At 49.3% G+C, this 19,984-nt stretch overlaps 2 protein-coding genes and 1 long non-coding RNA gene across 3 annotated transcripts in view; 1 reads left to right on the top strand and 2 right to left on the bottom strand.

Annotated features, from left to right (window-relative positions):
* MRPS6 (mitochondrial ribosomal protein S6) overlaps positions 1–11,251 on the bottom strand; it is a 41,140-nt gene extending 29,889 nt beyond the window's left edge. Inside the window, exon 1 of the mRNA XM_033051397.2 lies at positions 11,177–11,251. Within this exon, the coding sequence (XP_032907288.1) occupies positions 11,177–11,221 (45 nt within the window). The 5' untranslated portion in view covers positions 11,222–11,251. The remainder of the gene's footprint in view (positions 1–11,176) is intronic.
* Positions 1–11,264, bottom strand: part of SLC5A3 (solute carrier family 5 member 3) — a 20,420-nt gene extending 9,156 nt beyond the window's left edge. Inside the window, exon 1 of the mRNA XM_033051395.1 lies at positions 11,177–11,264. The gene's annotated coding sequence lies outside the window, so the exon portion shown is untranslated. The remainder of the gene's footprint in view (positions 1–11,176) is intronic.
* LOC116992133 lies at positions 10,528–19,984 on the top strand. The gene is made up of 3 exons (XR_004417010.1): positions 10,528–10,727; positions 16,514–16,653; positions 19,798–19,984. It is a non-coding gene; the product is annotated as an uncharacterized LOC116992133 (long non-coding RNA).

Below are 19,984 nucleotides of genomic sequence, written 5' to 3'. Positions count from 1 at the left end.
GAGCTGGGCATGGGATTCTTCCATGTCCTACGGAAGAGCAAAGCCAAGAACAGGTTTACTCCAAAGATCAGAACACAAACCTTCAGTAGCAATAATGAGATTATTACAGAAGGTGAGAACAGGGTCTCCTGTTCCACTCCTCCTTCCCACCCACTGGTAAAGGCACAAGAAAACCAACACTGGCTCTTTTTTCTGGCCATAAACTCTCACAAGTCCTACAAGCATCAGCTCCAGGCATCCCCTTCCAGTTCAGTCTCTGGCACGAGGCTGAAGCTCCCATTTCCCCATTAATTAATGATTAATACAAACAGCCTGATAGCATATCCTAATATTTGGTTGGTTTCTTGTTTAGCACCCCTGCCATATATTGGGTTTGTTTAAAGGGTCAATAAAATCATTTCAAATTCCAAGAGAGTTAAGGTTGAAAATGCACACGTTGCGTTGAAGGCAGCAACGGTGCTGAGGTAAAAACGTGCAACTCCTCATGGATTTTAAAAATAGCTCCCAGCAAGCCACAAGTTCAGCCTTAAGGAGAAATCCACCATTGTATCATTTGTATGGTCCAGCTGGTTTTCAGAAGAAAAATAATAAGAAAAAAAATAAAAAGGGTTCCCCCCCCAGCACCACAAACCCACTTGAGAATAGAGATATTCCTTCTGCTGGAATTACAGCCAATAATGAGAGACTAAGGAGCCATGGCACAAAACTGACTGATTACAGCACTGGGCTAAATTTATCATTCCTCAGAAGCCTCAAACCACAGATGTATTTTCAATTCTTCCACAGAAGAATTCACATTTCTCCCCACCCGCAAATACAGGAGTAGTTAAATGGTCTAATAGCTTAATCCAACCCAAAATTATAAACACTTCACATCAGATGACGCAACCAGAGCCAAGTTTAATGGACTATTCTTAGTTTGAAGCACTTTGGAGCAACACTTTAATAGTGTTGTGTCTTTTGCTATATTCAGCTAATTTTTCAACTGCATTATGTTTATACCAAAATTATAAATATTTGAAGGGAAAGGGAAGAAGAGATTTTACTGAGATATGACAAAAAGAAAATCTGCTATACAGAACACCAGATAAGGAAATGGTAATAATTAATATTTTTAATGTTCTGTTGTCCTTCTCATTATTAAAAAATGCTTGATTTTAACTTGAGTTCACCCCCCACCATCTTCCCTGCAGGTTCATCAGTCACTTGTCACAAATACCCTATAGAGCAATATGGAAAAATCACAGAAGTATCTGTTAAAATGAATTTCATTTGACACCAGAAGTACTCAGAGTGTTTCTATAACCAGGATATTAACAGGAAGCTGCCCCTGGATCCCTGGGAGTGTCCAAGGCCAGGCTGGTTGGGATAATGGAAGTTGTCCCTGCCCTGGGGGTGGCACTGGATGGGCTTTAAGGTCCCTGGGAATCCAAACCTTGTGTAATTCCAGGATCCAGACTCTCTGACAAGTGTGTCAGTATTAGATGCAGCTGCCCTCAAATAAATTGTGACATTCCTCAATTAAGTCACTTCAGCTCCAAGGGGCTCATTCCAACCCAAATAAACAAAATGTGAAGTTCCTGGAGCGTTTTCCACAGGAACATACAGCCAGCCCATGCACCTGAAATAATCAAAATTCAGAGAGCTGAACCCTGCCCTTTTGTCACCAACACCTGAGGGTTTTTTTGCAGGGCTGTTTGCCTCAGCTGGGAGGTGGAAAGTTTTCAGCAGCCACCACAAATTTGCTGCACTGTCACTAAATTACAGCACTGAAGTAGCTTCTTGTACCAGTTTCTTAGACCTAATTCCAAAATAACCCTGGAACTTTTCTTCATTAGGAAAATGAGACTCGTCCCTCTGAACTTTCAGCAAGTTCTGACCTCAAGTCTTACAAAGGACTTTTGAGATGCCCCATGTGAGTTTAATCCTGAGTTATTAGAACAGTGAACATTGTGGCACTGACAGAGGGAGGGGGAAAAAATAAAAAAATAAAAAAGGCAGAAAGACAGTGCTGCTGCCAAGGACTGGGAATTTTCTTCCCTGAGGCTGTTTTCTGGCTGGATCATATCAAAGACACAGAACAATGTGCTTCCCTCTTGTCTGGAAATAGAGGCTGCAGCTCTGGTGAAACAATGCATATGTCTCTCCAACACCCAGCCTGTTCCTTAAGGGAAAAAAAAATCCCAAGCAAGTCCCTGAAGAGAGATTTCATAATGTGAAGCAGACCCAGGGTGGGATTTTGAGGAGAAATTTGTAGGATTGCTCTAAAGGAAAACTTTCTCCAGAGTGCTTTTCTAATAAAATGGGTGTTTAAAACATGCCAGAGTCCAACTGCTCCAGCTCTGAAGCCGCGATTCCTTCTCAGCTCCGTCGGCTTTTGGGCAGATTGGAGTTTCTGAGCTGACTTTCCTTTTTTCCTCACCAATCCTGATGTTTTAAGGGTTAATTTGGGGATGGAGATGTCCACAGGAGTGTCCACTGTTAGCAAATTAAGTGTTTCCAAATAGTTTTCAGTTTATTTCTTGGAAACAACATTTTCCCTCTCCACCTTCAAGCAGGAGTATTTGAACTCAGCCCTGCAGCACTTCACCTACTGAACAGCTCTGTTGTGTGCAAGAAATGTGCCTGGATTGCCAGGATCATGGAAAATATTAACTGTGCCACAGAAAAATTAATAAATAACAGAGGTCTGGTGCCTTGAGTGGGGTCTGTACCATGAGTTTGTTTTTCAGACTCCTCACAGTGAGCTCCTACCTGTCCACTGCTCCACACTGAACACAAGGCAGCCTCAGGAAAAAAAAAAAAAAAAAAAAAAAAAGAAGAAAAGCTTTGTTCCATTTACTGCAGCACTCCAGAACACAAAAAAGGAGCACTGAGGCTCTTCATGGAGTAAGTGATACATAAATTATGTAGCACATGCCCTTGAGGAAGCAGGGGCTATCCTTGGCAGCTGCTCAACAGAGCCCTCAGCATCCAGGGCAGCAGTTCCAGGCTTTTCCCTGAAAACCAGGAGCTGGGGCAGAGCAATGTGCCAGGAACCCCCCTGGGACAGACAGGAGTTGGCCTGGAGCATCCAATAAATAACTTGGGCTGCTGAACTCAAGGAAAGGATCACCACATCAACCTCCTGCTGGATTGCAGAACTCAGGAGCCAGCTCTATAAACCACCACCACCAAAAAAATCCAATTTGAGGTGCAAGGATCAAGTCACTCACTCAAAGGAGTTGTTATGAACACGTAAGGAACTTTTGTTTTGGTCAGGAATCACTCCAGCTCTGCTCTTTGTTTTACTGCAGCAGCACAAAAAAAGCAGTTTGTTCCAGCATAAATTCTTCTGGATTCTTTTCTACACAACTGCTGAGGGAGACATGAGAGAAATAAGTAACCCCAGAGCAAGAGACAGAGAGAACTCACTGGGTTTGCCAGCCAGAAATGGGATGTACAGGGGACAATTACAGAGTAGAAGCTGGAGAGATGTGAGGCCAACTGGAGCTCAAGGGCACTGCCAGAGCAGGACATCACTTTAGTTGTCATTTTTGGGGGTTTTAAACCATTTTCCTCCCTCATCCCAAGCAAATGCACCTACTCCAGTGTCCCACCAAGTCACAAATGAAGCAGAGGGAGCAGGCACAGAAGGACACAGCAGAAATCAGTGACACAAGAGGAGCTCCAGCCTTGCAAAGCAAGAAAAAATGGATTTTTTCAGAATCTGCTTCACCCTCCCCGAGCCACTTCATGCCACTGCCTGTGACATTCACACTTGGCTGGTTCTCTTTGCCAAGAGCCAGTCCCCAGCACTCCAGCAGGAATAAGGAACTGATTTGCATCCACTGTTCCTCCCAAAACTCCAAACACCTACAGGGCAAGGGGGGTAAGCTGGGGACAGAGGGAAGGAGACAGAAAATCTCTTTTTATCTGTTAAAACACAGAGATACCAGAAAGAATTTCTGTCTTCTCCAGGCTTACCTAGACATGATGTAGCATCACACCCAGGAGATTAATCCATCAATTATCAATTTAAAGAAAATAAGGAGTTAATACCTTCCTTTTCCCCTTGTCAGCCCAAAGAATTGATTTATGTTTCCAGGGGTGACAAATGTTATCTGGAGAAATTTCTTCATGGAAAAGAACTGGAAGGGGCTGCCCAGGGAGGTTTGGAGTGCCCAAGGAAGGGCTGGAGGTGGCACTCAGTGCTCTGGGCTGGGGACAAGGTGGGGATGGGGCTGGGAGGGTTTTTCCAAGCTCTGGAATTCTGAGAAGGGAGCAGAAACTGGAGGAGATCAGCAGAACCTTTCCTGCCTGGGCTGCAGCTCCAGCAGAGTCCTCCTGAGCTCAGCCTGTCAGCAGAAACCCCAACCCTCAGAGCAAGGAAACCACAGAGAGGTGACATCCACCCCTCCACAGGACACAGTTCTTTTCCACAGGAACTGAAAGCAAAAGGGGCAGAGACAACCCAGAAGCCACGTGGCCAACAGCAAAACCAAGGGCAGCAGAGGGCAAAAAGCCAAACATTTTCAAGGAAGTGGGAAGGGGCTGGCAAAAACTGGAAGGTTCTGGCATGTCACAGCACCAGGCAAGATTTCCCTGCAGAAGGACTCTGAGTCCTGAAGCTCAAATCTCTCCTTTTGCAACCCCAAATCCAGCAGCACCAACATTTCACTGCCATGGCAGGAGATGAAACACTTGGGCACCAGAATGGGTCAAACAAACCTCAAGAGCCAAGAATTTGATTTCTGCAAGAATTTAATTTGACCACTTCAGTTCTCTGGACAAGGTTATCACCTTTTTAAAAGCAAATAGCAAAAATGCTGCAAAATTTCTGCCTCTGCTGAAGATGTTCCTTTCCTTCAAAGATGTGATGCAGCTGGTGGTGATCACCACCCAGCAGGGACTGGATAGTCCCAGCCTAAAAAATGTGCTGGTTCATCCCATCTGAGGAGGATTTTGGCTGGGAGAGTGCAGAAATTAATTGAGAAATGAGAAAGAAGAAGTGGCAGTCCCCATGCAACTGGGCAAGATACCAGGAGGAAATTCTTCTTCAAATTTCTAGGAAGAACAAAAAAAAAAACCAAACCAGACTCATTAAGCTTCTTTAGGACTTCCCCAAATTCCCATCACATTTCTGGCTGCCCACAACCTTTGTAAGAATGTAAAGCATCCCCAGGATTATTGATAGGTGAGACAGGAGTTCAGGATCCTACATAATCCAACAATTTGAGGTTCTCCAAGCTTCCCAGTCAGCTGGATGCTGTTTCAAGACTTCTCATCCTTCTTGGAGAATTCAAGACACTAAAATTTCAATAAAATTCTGTTGGTTATAAAACAATTAATGCTAATTACAAAGCCTGATGCAGTGTATCTGTATTAAAAGCTACCAGACATTGATTTCTTTTTCTAAAACACCAAGTCCACTGAACACATTCCCTCCCTGTATCCATCCTCTGCATGGACCTGGCTTTTCATTATTCCTTAGATATTTGCAGGACTGAACACAAGGACTGGCTTGCAAGTGGACAAACCAGGATTAAAAACCAGCAGAGCTGCAGTTCCTCAATCCTATTTCTTGGGTTCATGACCCTCCCTTTACACCATCCACTTCCTTCCTGCCCTTCTCCTCACCAGGGCTGATGAACTTTGTGTAGAATTTCATTTTCAGCACCAATATTTGCAGCAGTGCTCCACAGGACTGGTCCTTTACATCTTGCCTTACTTTCAATTTTTCCTGTTCCACTTCTCCATAACTAGTTATATTTTGCATCTCTTTTTGGGATTTTTCCCTGCTTTCACCTTTTGATCAGCTCCTCAATGCACACTTGGGGATATTCCTGCTGCTCCACAGGGCAGGAATTTTTCCAGGGAATAACCTGGTGCCCTCAGGTAAGGGACACAGAGGGTGGGACACAGAGCTCTACCAAACAACTGCTTCCACATGAGCAGCTCTTCCTTCATCCCAGATTTACAGCCAGGGAGGTGTGGGTGGCTGTGGCCCCAGGAATTATCAGCCTGCCATGGATGGAGCCTGACAAATCACAGAATTATGGAATGGTTTGGGTTGGAAAGACCCTAAAGCCCATCCAGTGCCACCCCTGCCATGGCAGGGACAGCTCCCACTGTCCCAGGGTGCTTCAACCTGGCCTTGGACACTTCCAGGGATCCAGGGGCAGCCACAGCTTCTCTGGGCAAAGAAAAAAAAAAACAAACAAAAGGGAAGACAAATTACTTGATCAAAAACTTAACTTCCAAAGCAATCTTTTGTGTGGCAGTTATGGTTGTGGGACAAGGGAACTGGAGAAATCAGCTCCTGAAAAAAACACACAGAGAAAACCAGAGCTTCCATCATTCCAAAGTATGGAATTGATGAAGATTAGGAGACAGAAAACACAAACACATGAGCTGGAGGAGCAGCCCCTCCTCAGAGTTACAACGGACAACTTTCCCAGGAGCCTGTCACGTTCCAGGGCTTTCCAACAATGCAGAGAATTCCCCAGAGTGCACAAAGGGTGCTCCTGCCTTCTCTCCCAAGAGTTTAGGGACAGAATCTGCTCCATGCTGAAGTTACCAACACCTCCCTGTTCACAGCCAGAACACAGCAGGAACAAAATCCAAGCAGCAGCAAAGAGCTCATTGCTGAGGAGGAACCAGGGGCAGCCCAAAGAAGTCTGAACTCAAAGGTTAACCCCTCTGAAATCCCACCAGGGACCTGCAAGAAACTGAAATTAGGTTTCAACTATTCTGCAGAATAATCCTCAGTGTCCCCTCAGACCCAGGCACGTATCCCACACTTGGAAAAACTCCAGTTCTTCCAAGACTGAAAATGTCAAATATCAGGCAAGAGGGTATCATTCCCAAATGTTGTCTGCACCACACTCTCCAAAATCCAGTTCTCATGGAATGTTCAAGGCAGAAAACACAAAGGTGACTCCTCCAGCAGAGCCAGTGCTGGATCTTGCTGTTTTCTGATCCTGTCTTTTAGTTCCAAGGCTTTGGTCTCTTTTCCAGCACCACCCCCGACTCCAGGATCCCTCCCTGCCAGGCTCTAGAGCCTGCTCCAGCCTACTAAAAATGCCAGTGAGAACAGAGGAAAAAAAAACTTCTGTGAAATTTTAACCTGCTCAGTTGGGAAGAGGGGTGGGGAAGATGCACAACTGCACTGGAAGAGCAGGTGGCTCACTGGAAAGGAAATAAAATAAAATAAAACAAACCCAGTATCTTCCTGCTTCATTTTCTCCCCCTCCTTCCTGGCAACTGAGACATCAAAAGCCCAATTGCTGCAGCTGCCTACACAGCAATTAAATGGAATAGTCAAGATGTCAAGCAACACTACTGCCCATTTACTTTGGCTTTCCCAAAATAGCCAACAATCTCCACAGGGCAGGTAGGGAATTTTGGAAACACGGCAACCCACTCCAAAAGCAACAAACAGCTGCTGAAGACAAGTTGTGTTGGGAGAATATGGCTGGAGGAATGAGAGCCCACATTTACTGCAGAATTATTATTATTATTGTTATTTGGAGGTTGGACAGGGCTTGGAGCAACCTGGGATAGTGGGAGGTGTCCCTGCCATGTGGAATAAGGTGATTTTTGAGACCCCTTCCAACCCAAACCGCTCTGGGATTCCAGAAATGGGTGGATGGGTCTCCTAGCACAGGTATTTGCTGAAAAAAAAAAGTGGTTAGGTTTTAGATTATAACAGATTATAAACTGGTCTTTTGCAAGCTCAGGGACTGTGGGATTCCCACTCTGTGTCCCAGTCCCCTCAGAGGGCTGGCACTGCCACCCCACAGTCACTGCACAAACCATTTCCAGCTCTTCCTTCCAGGGAATTTCAGAGCTCCCTGCTCTCCCAACCAGTGAGAATTCCTGCAGGTTCCCTCCTGGGGATTCAGAAGGTGCTGCTCTCCCACAATCCTCCCAAAGATGGGAGAAAAATCAGAAATCCTCAGAAACTTTTGTTATGAGCAGGGAATTCAGGCCATGGACAGCTGTGTGTTCATTCTGCCCCTTTCCCTCCAGCACAGCTGCAGGGCTGCTGTGGGCAGGCTTGGTTTGCAAACACCTGGACAATGCTGAGAACAAATCTGCCACCAAGCTCCCCTCAGTATTTCTTCTTTCCATGCTGCAGTGTGGGAAGCAGCAAAATGGGCAAAATGAATCATTTCACTCCAGTGCCCACACCTTTCTCTGCCCAAATCCATCAACTCACACACAGCAACACAAACCCCTCGCCCTCCAAACACACCAGAGCAGGGAGATTTATGTATTTATTTATTTATTTGGGGTGGCTTTTAGGGTTTTTATTATTGTTTTCCTAAGAGTCACCAACTGGGGGCTCTGCTGATGAAAAGCCCTCTATATATCCAGAGTATATAAAATATCCTGTGTTGTAGTATTTAGAAACACAGTGGTTTTAATCCAAATCCATCACCTCTCACAAATCAGGACAGAGAAGAGCTGCTCAGCTTTGACTTCAGAATGAAATCCTGACTTTCTGTGGGAAGTACACACAGACAACCAGTGACAAATTGAAACCAGTGCCAAGTGAAAGTTTTCTCTCGTGCCCCCACCATCCTCAAAGCTCTTGGGTGTTGTGTTTTTAAGGCACAAAAAGAGAGCTGGAGAGGCTCTGGAGCTTGCCAAGCCTGAGGAGAGCATCAGGCAGGATGGATGGGGTCCTCCCAACAAACTCCAAACAGGAGCCACAAGCAGGAAAAGAACAGGAAAGGATCCCTGGTTTGGACACCAGGGCAAGGCAGCAACAGGGTTTAAAGTAACAAAAACCAACTGGAGAGACTTGTTCAGCCTGGATCCCTGAGAATGCCAAGGGAACTATTAAAAGAAAGTTGTGGGTGGGGAGGACCCCACAGAAACACCAAGTTTGCTCCTGAAGAGAGGCAGCAAAGTCTTCAGGCTGGGGTTTGCACCAAGCTGCCAGAGAGCTCCCAGAAGTTCAGGACAAGCCCTAAAGCACAGCAAAGCCAAGTGACAAGGGTTTGGTGGTTTTTTTTGGAGGACAGGGGAGCTGCCACAGGTGAGGAGGGACATCACAGACACCAAAAGAGTCAGCACCAGGACACACACCCACCACAGAGGGACTGACAGGGAACACCTTCCCAGGTGCTGGCACCAGTGTGGGAAAGCAGTGTCATTTATTCTCCTACAGGAGGGAGTTATGGAATCATTCCACTGTTTCAGACTGGCTTATTAGCCTCGTATTTTGCCTCATTTAATTCAGTATTACAGGCAGGATTATGCACAGCTTACAGGGGTCATTAGAGCAACCCCCCAGCAGCACCACGGAGCATAAAACCACTCGAGGAAACACTTCCAAGTGTTCCCATGGCACAAGAAAGGCAGGAGCAGCCAAATATTGCTGAACAAAAAAGCACCCAGATCTGGTGCGCTGAAAATAGCACAAAAATAGCAGCATCTACACACAGACTCCAAATTTTAGACTTACAACAAGGGTGGGTTAAAAACACCAGCACAAACTAAAATGTTTGGACATCATCACAGAGTTAAAAAAAAAAAAAAACCCTTAAAGATACATCCATGTGGAAAGAACATGCTGGAGAGCCCAACTTCAAAGAGGCAAAGGTTGCAGATGTTAAATCCTGAGTGCACTGATGCTCTTTAGAAGCATCTCACAGCTAAAAGCTTATCCCTGCATCTCCGTGGTCAGATCCTAGAAACCAGAGAGCCTTTCCAGCAGAGAGCACTCCATGGCATCCTTTCAGAGAAGTCAGTTTATTCCTGCCTCAGTATTATGGCAGATTTGCTATGCTTGCTGTCCTGCCCAGCTTAAAGCATCTCCCACATCAACAGTACGGCTACAAAAAGCACCTCTGCCTCTTGGACCCACGGGGAGGGGCGTGGAAAGGAACAAAAAAAATCGGACAAAGATTATATATTGAGTGGAAAAGCAGTGTATTTTTGCCTGGATGAGCCATGCAGCAATGTCACCCGGCTTTCTCCCTGCTGCTGTGTTTCTCCACTAGAGGACCCAGGTGAGATGTCTCTACTACAGCTTCTGCAGCTAAACCACGGGGAAAAATACATTATAAAAAAAAAAAAAAAAAAGAAAGAAAAAGCCAGCCCCGACATGTGGATGGTCCATGTAAAATGAATGGAAATGTACTAGTGCATGCGGCACAGCAGCCGTGCTCCCGGAATTCCCAAAAATCCAAAACCACGCTGCTGAGCTGCTGCTGCTCGGTGGGGAGCGGTGCTGGGGGCAATGAAGGGGAAATCCCGGACTATCCAGTGCAAGTGCTGCTACATTCCAACACCAGCACCGCATACGAGGCTGGAAAGCAGCAGATAAACAAAGGCTATAGAAGGTACTAGAGAAGAGCCAGCACCAGCTGTTATTTACCAAATAAACCTCCCATCCACACGGAGAGAGCCCTATTTTATTATTATTATTATTTTTACGCACACACATCCCCGCTCCCCCCCCTCCCCTTCCCCCACGTATTGACTCAGCTCCTGCCGAATGGGAAGAGCATCATCTAACCGAGCTCTGTTATCACCGCGCTGCCAAAAAACAGCGGCAACGGCTGTGCCACCCCCAGCGCCCCTTGCCGGGGGCGATAGGGCCCAGCTCAACTGCTGCGGCCAAAACCCCATCCTGGCACTGCCCTGGCACTGCCCTGGCACACGGGGGACCAATTCTTGCTTCTCGCCCTTTTCCCTCGGAGCCGAGGAGGTGCCCGGTGATGCCAGCGCAGGTGCGGGGAGGGGGATGGAAAGCGCTGGTGCTGCAGAGCCGGAGGGGGATGCGCTGGTACGGGCATGGGAAGGGGAAGGGCCGGCTTCACCTGCTCCAGGCACGGAGGGAGGGGATGGGCGAGGGAAAAACCGCATCTCGGCAAGCGTGGGATCTGCTTACCTGCGGAGCGCAGGGGAGGGGGAGAGGGGACTGCGGCTCGGGGGCAGCGGCTCAGCCGAGTGTCCGAGGGTAGGGAAGGGAAGGGGCGGCGGGCGAGGAGCGGAGGGAGCCCCGCGGAGCCCGGGACACGCTGCGGCACTGCGGGCGGACAGGGCCGGCCGGGCCACGCGGTGCGGCGGGGACAGCGCGGGGACAGCGAGGGGACACCGAGGGGACACCGCGGGTCGGAGGGGGCAATGTGCCAGTCCCACCTCCCTCCCTTCCTCCCGTCTCCTCTCCCGCACTCACCCTCTGCATGGCTTTCAGGATCAAAGCCAGTTCATAGCGGGGCATCTTAGAGCTGCCAGTGGCGGGAGGAGCGGGGCGCGGGGAGGGGAGGAGGGGGCTGCGGCGAGGCCGGAGAGGAGGAGCAGGGGGGGACAGGAGGAGGAGGAGGAAGATGAGGAAGGCGCGTCCCGGCGCTGTGGCGGCTCCTTCCCGCGCGGCTCCCGCGGCTCAGACGCCCGTACGGGCAGGGGCGGCGCGGCTTAAAGGGCGCAGGAGCTGCGCACGCTCGACCGGGCCCGGCCCTGCCCGCGCCAAGCGCCGCCCCCGCCGGGCCGGGGCTGCCCCGCAGCGCGGCCTGAGGGCCGGGACCCCCGCGCGGGCACGGCCGGGCCCTCCCCGCGCTGCCCCCGCGGCCGGCGCCGCCCCCGGCCCCGCCGAGCCGCCCGAGCCGCCGCCGCTGCCGGCTGCTGCAGGGAGTGGAAATTTCCACTGCGCCGCCCCCTCGCTCCCCCCGCCCGGCCGCGCTCACTCCCGGCCGGGGCCGCGCACGGAGCGCCGGGCGGGGGGGGGACGGGCTCGCGGCCGCGTGTGGCCCGCGCGTGGCGGGGGCGGCTGGGGCAGGCCGGGCGTGTGGCGGGGAGAGATGGGGTGAGGGACAGACAGACACCCAGGGGGTGAGGGACAGAGACCATGCTGGTGAGGGACAGAGAGCTCGGGAGTGAGGGATAGACACCCTGCTGGTGAGGGACAGAGAGCCAGGGGGTGAGGGACAGAGACCCAGGGGGTGAGGGACAGAGACCCAGGGGGTGAGGGACATACAGCCCGGGACTGAGGGACAGAGACCATGCTGGTGTGGGACAGACACCCTGCTCGTTTAGGACACACACCCTGCTGGTGTGGGACACTCTGCCCGTGAGGGACACCTCACTCATGTGGCAGGAACACCCTTGCTGTGGGTATGGACACCTTCCACTGGGCCCGGCTGATTGAAGCCCCAGCTAACCTGGTGCCTTCCAGAACCTTCCTCATCCTCAGGACACCTCAGTGCCCCTCAGAGCTCCTCTGTGCACAGCCAGGACCTTCTCCATCTGCAGAGTCCTTCAGTGCACCTCCAAAATTCATCCTCAGGGCACCCCAGTGCTACCCTGCACCTTCCCCATCCTCAGGGCATCACCACAACTGCTCCATCCTCAGACACCCACAGTCACAGCTCTGGGTGGATGTGCTGGGTGAGGAGCAGCAGGATGGAGGGGCAGCAGGATGGAGGTCAAGCCGCACGTCTGGCCTTGGTGCCCAGATCCTCCCAGCGTTGGAGGTTCTGGACAGCATTTCCCAGCTGGCACACGCCCCTGGCCTGGTGCTCACGTGCAGCCACCAAGGTCAGTGACACAGATCCCTGCAGCTGCAGCACATCCGACACCAGCGTCCAGCCAGGCTCTGCTGGAAGCTGAGCCGCTTGCTCCCACTGCAGAAGGTGTTTGGGAGGTTTGTTTGAACAATCTTTGTCTCATCACAGCTGAGACTTGTCCCTCCCTTCCCTCACATCTGGCTTTGGGGAGGGACAAGTTTCTGCCCAAGCTGTTGAAGCCCTCATTGCTCCTGTCCTCAGGAAACAGGGATGAAAAAGCAGCCCCACCATGCCCAAGGGGAAGCAGAGAAAGCAGCAGATCTCAAGATTTAAAAACTTCAATGAAATCTCACTGGAATCCCATCACAGAGAGGCCCCAACACCTTTCCTGGGAGCCCCAGCCATGCCCTTGCTGTAGCCAGGGCAGGAATGGAAATGGAAAACTTCTCCCAGCACTTCTCAGCAGCACTTGCAGCTCAGCCAGCCCCAGAACTGCTGTGGGCCCTCCTCGTCTCAGGCAGGTGTGAGCTGCCCCTGGTTCCCAACACATCCTGTGCCCTGCAGGCACCAGGGCTGTGGGAGTCCTGGGAGCTGTTTTGGGTACTGCTACAAGACAAATTGCCTGTGCAGAAGTGTTTACAGGTATTCCCAAGCTCCCACCCCCTCTGTGCTCAGGCAGTAATTGCCAGGCAGCTGACAGGGAGAATTTACTGCCTGTTGGTGCTCACAATGCAAACCCTCCCTGGCTTTGCTTCCCTTTACTTTGTTTCCCTGTTTGTTTTTAATGCAGTCTTGTCTGGCCTGAGCTTCCTCCTCATTCTGAACATGGGCCTGGAGTAAATCCAGGTGAGGTGGGAATGCCCAGGTGTCCCTGCCATTCCCACATCAGCCATTCCCACCCTCCAGGTGCTCCTTGTGACCCATGGTGTTCTCTTGGTCACATTTGGAGCTGTCACATTTTGGCCAGGGGCAGAAAGGAGTGGGGACAGCTCTGATTCCCAGTTCTTCAATGCTCTATCTCCATCAAACACTCCTCTGGCAGGAGAAAAGGAAACGTTCAATCCCTGTCCCTGTCTTCCCAGTGCTGCTTTCAAATGCCAATATCAGATTCCCAGCAGGGTATAAACTTACAGTCACTGCTCATTCTCACTTCTGACTCCATTCCACATGGAATACACATCTAAATACACATCTGCATGTGGCCAACTCCCCCCTTTTTTTAGAATATCCCCCCTAGCTGCATTTAAAGCTGTCTCAAACATCAGCTCGAGGCTGAGTCCATTTTTGTCCGTGATGGGATTTGCTCCCAGCAGAAACATTTGATCCTGAGACCTCATAAACCATTCCCAGGTGGATGTTTGATATCCCTGGAATGAGATCTGGCTGCCTGAGAGTCTCTAGTGCACATCAGCAATGCAGGTAGTGACTGCACCTGTCTGTCACACGTGTGTGGGCATCTCATGGAGCATCCCAGAGTCACCAGGAATGTGGGAAGAGCCCTCCAGCATCCCCCAACCCCTGTCCCCAAGGGCCACATCCAGCCTGCTCCTGAGCACTGCCACAGACAGTGACTGCAAACCTCCCTGGGCAGCTCATCCCAACCCTCACCACTCTGACAGGGAAATTTTCTTTCCCAATCTCCACCCTGAGCCTGCCCTGGTGCCATTTGAGGCCATTTCCTCTCCTCCTTTCCCTGCTGTTCCCTCCTGGCAGGGACTTGTGCAGAGCCACAAGGTCCCCCCTGAGCCTCCTTTTCTCCAGGCTGAGCTTTCCCAGCTCCCTGGGCCCCTTCCCCAGCTCCAGCCCTGCCCTTTCCTGCCCTGTCCCTGCTTTTATGGAAGCTCAGGATGATTCCCAGATCTTTCACCACTCATCCAAGGTGTCCACCAGGTCTGAGCTCCCTTGAATCTCACAAGTTTGGTTTTTCCTGCAAAAGCATCCAAAGACTGCAGGAAATGTAATATTTAATATTTAAAAGCATGAGATTAAAAAGGATGGTCTGAACAACAAGTGGTGGCCATGCCCTGAATAGTCAGTAAGGAAATAAAAACTCCTCTAACAGAGATTTTATTTACTTTATTGAAGTAAGAAGTGTCATGCAAAATGTCCCCTCAGGTTGGACACCAGGAGCAATTTCCTCATGGAAAAGGTGGGCAGGCCTTGGACTCCCTGATCTGGGAGGGTTTTTCCAACCTCAATAATTCTGGGATTCCATGAAAAAATGTCCTGCAGTATCTCAGAGGCTCCTGAAAAAGAAACTGGCTGGGTGTGGCAGGGTTGAGGGGGGAAAATGAAAGACAAAAAAAGAGGCACTTTTAGAAGCTCAAAATAACCAGTCAGAGCCTCTCTAACCACAGCTATTTTGGGTTTTAGCAGTCTCTTGATTAGGCTGGACTAAACCTCGTTTTGCACAGGTCCTCTGTGCACCACAGAAAGCCAATTCTCTCCTCTTATTAAAAACTTTAATTTCCATGATGTGTTGCTCAATATCAAAATAAAATCAGAATTTATCTCACGTTTAGGACTGGGATGTTGGTTACCTCCAGCCCCAGATCAGCAGAAATATTTGGAGGTGCTGGTGGAAAGCAGGGGTTGCCTGTGGAAAGAGGAATTGCCCTGCAGTGAGGTTTTGTTTGCCTGGCTGTGGGCAGGGGTGTGGGACAGGTGCAGGCCTGTTCTCCCTGCTATTTCCTCACTTCCACAGCAGGTTTGTCCATAAACACCACACATTTCAGCTGGGTTTAGGATTTAGGATTAAGAGCTAATGAGAGGATGAAATAGAGAGGGAAGAAGGAAAGGGAGGAGAATAGATGGGAAAAGACTGGGATGAAGAAAGGCTGGATTTGAGGGAGATTAGGACAGAGACAGGTGGGGTAGTGGGAAGATGAATGAGCTGAAAAATAACAGGAAGAATCAGGATTTGTGTGTCCAGAGGAGGCAGCAGGATGGGCAGAGGGATGGAGGAAAGGCTGGCACAGCTGGGATTGTTCAGCCTGCACAGGAGAAGCTTTGGGCTGAGCTCAGGGTGGCCTTGCAGGGCCTGAAGGAGCTGCAGGAAACCTGGAGAGAGACAATTCCCAAGGGCTGCAGGGACAGCACACAGGGAATGGCTTCACTGTGGGGTTGGATGGGATCTTGGGAATCAGGAATTGTTCCCTGGGAGGGGCTGGGATGGAATTGCCAGAGCAGCTGTGGCTGCCCCTGGATCCCTGGAATGTTCAGTTCCAGGTTGGACACTGGGACAGTGGGAGGTGTCCCTGCCATGGCTGGGGTAGCACTGGGTGGGATTTGAGGTCATCTCCAACCCAAACCATTCCATGGATTTGGGATCTTTCTTGTCACCTCCCTTCAGGCATTTCCCTGAGCTCACCCCAAAGCTTCTCCTGCCCAGGCTGAGCAATCCCAGCTGTGCCAGAGCTGCTCCATCCCTCTGCCCATGCTGGGACTGCTCTGGGCTCTGTGCAGCTCTGTGTCCATCTGCCACAATGTGCTGCTTGGAAGGAGTTGGGATTCTTTTCTCTGTTTACTTTTAAAAAGCTGCATAATTGCACACATCCAATCTGCTTTAAATGAGGACTAGGTTGCAAAATCAATACCACATAATGAGGAGCGTTATTTCTTCTTCCTCTCCTTTGCATCTGCATATGCAAAGCAGATAATTGCCTACTTTTCTTTTCCATGGGCTCTGTGCCACATTTATTTTTCAGGGTGGAGCCACTCTGGAGCTGTGTCAGGATGACATAGAGGAGGAGGCTGCTGTCTCCAGAAGTTTTTTCCACATTTGTTTCAGCAGACTGAAGATGAGCAGTGAATTTGCAGGGGTCACATGGAAAAGGATGAGCTTGGGTTTGAAGCAGCTGGGATGTGCCTTAGGAAGGGATTGAATCCCTCCTTCCCTGCTTGGGTGAGGCTGCACCAGTCAGTTAAACCACACTTCTTGCAGGTGGCCATGAATTTCACCCTCCCAGTTTCTGAGTGTCTGAATTGACATTTTGTGGTCTCATTTGCAGAAGTGCTGAATGATCCCAGATGGAATAAATTCAATTGGTGCTACACATGTGAAGTGCTCTGAATGAGGAATGCAGCAACTTCTTGAGATACTCACTGTCTCAAACTGAGGAACCAGAATCTAAAGAACTTTCACTTGCAGGTAATTCCAGCCCATCCCAAACCCAGCACACCCAGGAGGAAACAAAAACTGGTTATGGCTGATGGTTTGCATGGAAAGGGGTGCAAGGGGCATCTTCCTGCTGTTTATCCTGATAGCCCAGAAGTGTCCTGCCCAAAATAATCCAAACCCAGCATGGTCAGGAAAGTTGTTGTGACTTCCCTGCCCTCTCAACCTTCTCCTGAGTGTTAATGGCTCTGCCAGGAGTCTCCAAAATTCCTGCCAGGAGGACACAGACAAGGGGAAGGGCTCTGCTCCAGGAACAGGGACAGGAGGAGAGGGAACGGCCTCAGGCTGGGCCAGGGCAGGCTCAGGGGGGACAGCAGCAGCAATTTCCCCATGGAAAGGGAGCTCAGGGATTGGCACTGCCCAGGGAGGTTTGCAGTGCCCATCCCTGCAGGTGGCACCTGGAGGTGGCACTCAGGGTGACAAGGTGGCCATGGGGACAGCTGGGAATGGATGACCTGGGAGGGATTTTCCAGCCCCAGGATTTGGGATTCTGAGAAATACAGCTGGGTGGTGGTGGAAATGGCTGAACTAAGAAAGGCTTTAAACTGGGAAAAAGGAGAGAGGCAGGCTAGTGGCAGAGTCCAAAACTAATTGTAACAGATTTTATTTTATGTGGAATTCAAGGTAAGATCAGAGATACAAAATGAGATTAGATGGGATTTTGGGCAGGAATTGTTCTCTGGCAGTGCCCAAGGCCAGGTTGGAGAATCTTATGGAAGGTTCCCTGTCCCTGCAGGGGTTGGGCTGGATGAGCTTTAAGCTCCCTCCAACCCAAACCATTCCATTGTTCCCTGATGAGGGAACAGCTCTAAATGCACGAGGGAGGCTCTGGCAGGAGCTGCAGAGCCACCACAGGCTCACCTCTGGTTCCTGTGTCCCATCTTCAGACCTCAACTCAATTAAACCCCAATCAGTGACTCATTAACCCTCCAGAGTGAGCACACACTCCAGCAAACTGGGAACAGCAATAAAAGCAGAAGTCTGTAAGAATGAAAACAAATAAAATCAATGTAATTAGCAAAGGAAAGAGAAAATTCCAGGAAGGTGTGGCTGTCCTTTAGGAGTTAGAGCAAGAAAATAGTGAAAAACTGATGTGCTCTTCCTCCAGGATGGAAGAGGTGACACAGGGAATGCCAAAATGATTGATGGCTTTTTCTCCTCACTCCTCAGCAAGGAGAATGAACAATGGTCCATTGAGTAACCACGAAGAACAGAGAGAGCAGAGCAGAATATTTCAGTGAGTTGGGGTTTTTCCAGTCAGCCAGACCTGGCAGAAACCAGCTGAGAGGATGTGGAGGACAGGCTGAGTCCTAGAGGAATCCACAAGGAATCCCTTCCCACCCCTGGAAGAGGGAAGAGCAGGGACAGGTGCTGCAGTCACCTGAGTCAAAAACCAGCTTGGACAATATCAGAGGAGAAAACAGCCCAACTTGAATTCATGGAAATTTCTGGAAACGAATCACGAAACAAAGTTTTCTTTTGTGCATGGGAAATAATGAAGAGATAAGTGGAGGCCAAGAATGATTTGCCAGGAACAAATCCTGGCCAGCCAGGCTCATTTCCTCCCCTGACAAGTAGCAGCTCTTATGGACAATAGATATTGCATATCTTGACTGGAGCGAGGCTTTCAGCACAGCCTCCGCTGAGCAACTAAAATGAAACCATTGTAAGGTGGACTCAGCTGTTTGAAACATCAAAAACCCTCCAGGAGGCTTTGTTGTTGTTGTGGAAAAATTCTAGAAAGTGTTTTTGCAGATGCCTTGCCCAGGCTTTGTGCCTGGGATGTGTGGAATAATTCCTGCACTCCCACTCAGCCCTGGGGAGGTGTGAAAGTGAAAAATGAACAATTCCCTTTGGTCACTGAACTCAGGAAACCCCAGCGTGGTCTCACAACTTCCTCACCAGCCCAATTAGGGGAAGTCCTGAGAGCTCAAAAAGGGGCTGAAAGTCTTGAAAAAAAAGCTGACCCTGGAGGAAAATCTCCCAAGAACTGGGTTTGGTTGTTTTAGTCTAGAGAAAATAGGACAGAGAAGAAACATGAGAAGAGTCTTCAAATATGTAACAGGTAGAAGGCAGCAGGAAACTCTCAATGCTTGGAGGGCAGCAGGGAGCTTAAACAACATCCAGAATTGCAGTTTGTGCTGGATTTAAGGAAAAACTTCCCCAGCTTAAACAACATCCAGAATTGCTGTTTGTGCTGGATTTAAGGAAAAACTTTCCCAGCTTAAACAATATCCAGAATTGTTGTTTCTGCTGGATTTAAGGAAAAACTTCCCCAGCTTAAACAACATCCAGAATTGCTGTTTGTGCTGGATTTAAGGAAAAACTTCCCCAGCTTAAACAACATCCAGAATTGCAGTTTGTGCTGGATTTAAGGAAAAACTTCCCCATTAGGGAATCAAGGAAGCCTTGGAGGGCACTGAGGACATGAAATGATTATTGGTGATTTGGGAAAGCCCTGAGGGAAGAAGCTTTGAGGCAAATGTAGCTAAAAAGCTGCAGAAATAGATTTGAGAGGCTCAGGTGACATCTGGAGCTGGGGACATCCTGAGGGTGCTGTCCATGGGTGAAGCATCTCAGCTCCCAGGAAATTCCTTCCAGCAACCTCAAAGCAGGAAAAAAAAGAGAAAAATCAGCTCTGAGATGCAAACATTGAAAGGTTTCTGAGCCCCAGATCATTTTTTATGCCTTCAGTGATTGTAAACAGACACAGATGGTGCCAGAATGGCTTCAGTGGTTTCCTGCCACAGGTGAGAAAAGGGATGTTAAGCTTTGTTGGTGTCTTATGCAAAATAAATAAATAAAAATGGAGAAATAAATAAATAAATAAACAACTGCAGGCTGAATCCTGTGCATTTCTGGCAAGAGGAGCCTGCAATCCCATCACCTGGGAGACAAGCAGGGCCTGGCACTGCTGCTCTGCCAGGGCAATGAGAGGTTTGGTCAGGAACCTGAGGGATGGATCCCTCTGCAAACATTTAGGAGGCAACAGCCCCAGAGCCAAGGCAAGAAAATGAGAAGCAGCAGAGAGACAAAGAGCTGGGAAGGGGCTGAGGGAGCTGGGAAAATGCATTTTTTTGTCTTTCATTTTCCTCCCTTAACCAGTTTCTTTTTCAGGAGCCTCTGAGATACTGCAGGACATTTTTTCATGGAATCCCAGAATTATTGAGGTTGGAAAAACCCTCCCAGATCAGGGAGTCCAAGGCCTGCCCACCTTTTCCATGAGGAAATTGCTCCTGGTGTCCAACCTGAGGGGACATTTTGCATGACACTTCTTACTTCAATAAAGTAAATAAAATCTCTG

The sequence above is a fragment of the Catharus ustulatus genome, chromosome 2 (assembly GCF_009819885.2).
Source record: "Catharus ustulatus isolate bCatUst1 chromosome 2, bCatUst1.pri.v2, whole genome shotgun sequence".
NCBI lineage: Eukaryota > Metazoa > Chordata > Aves > Passeriformes > Turdidae > Catharus > Catharus ustulatus.
The sequence above is the reverse complement of the archived record's forward strand: the minus strand, read 5'-3'. Positions and strand labels throughout refer to the sequence as shown.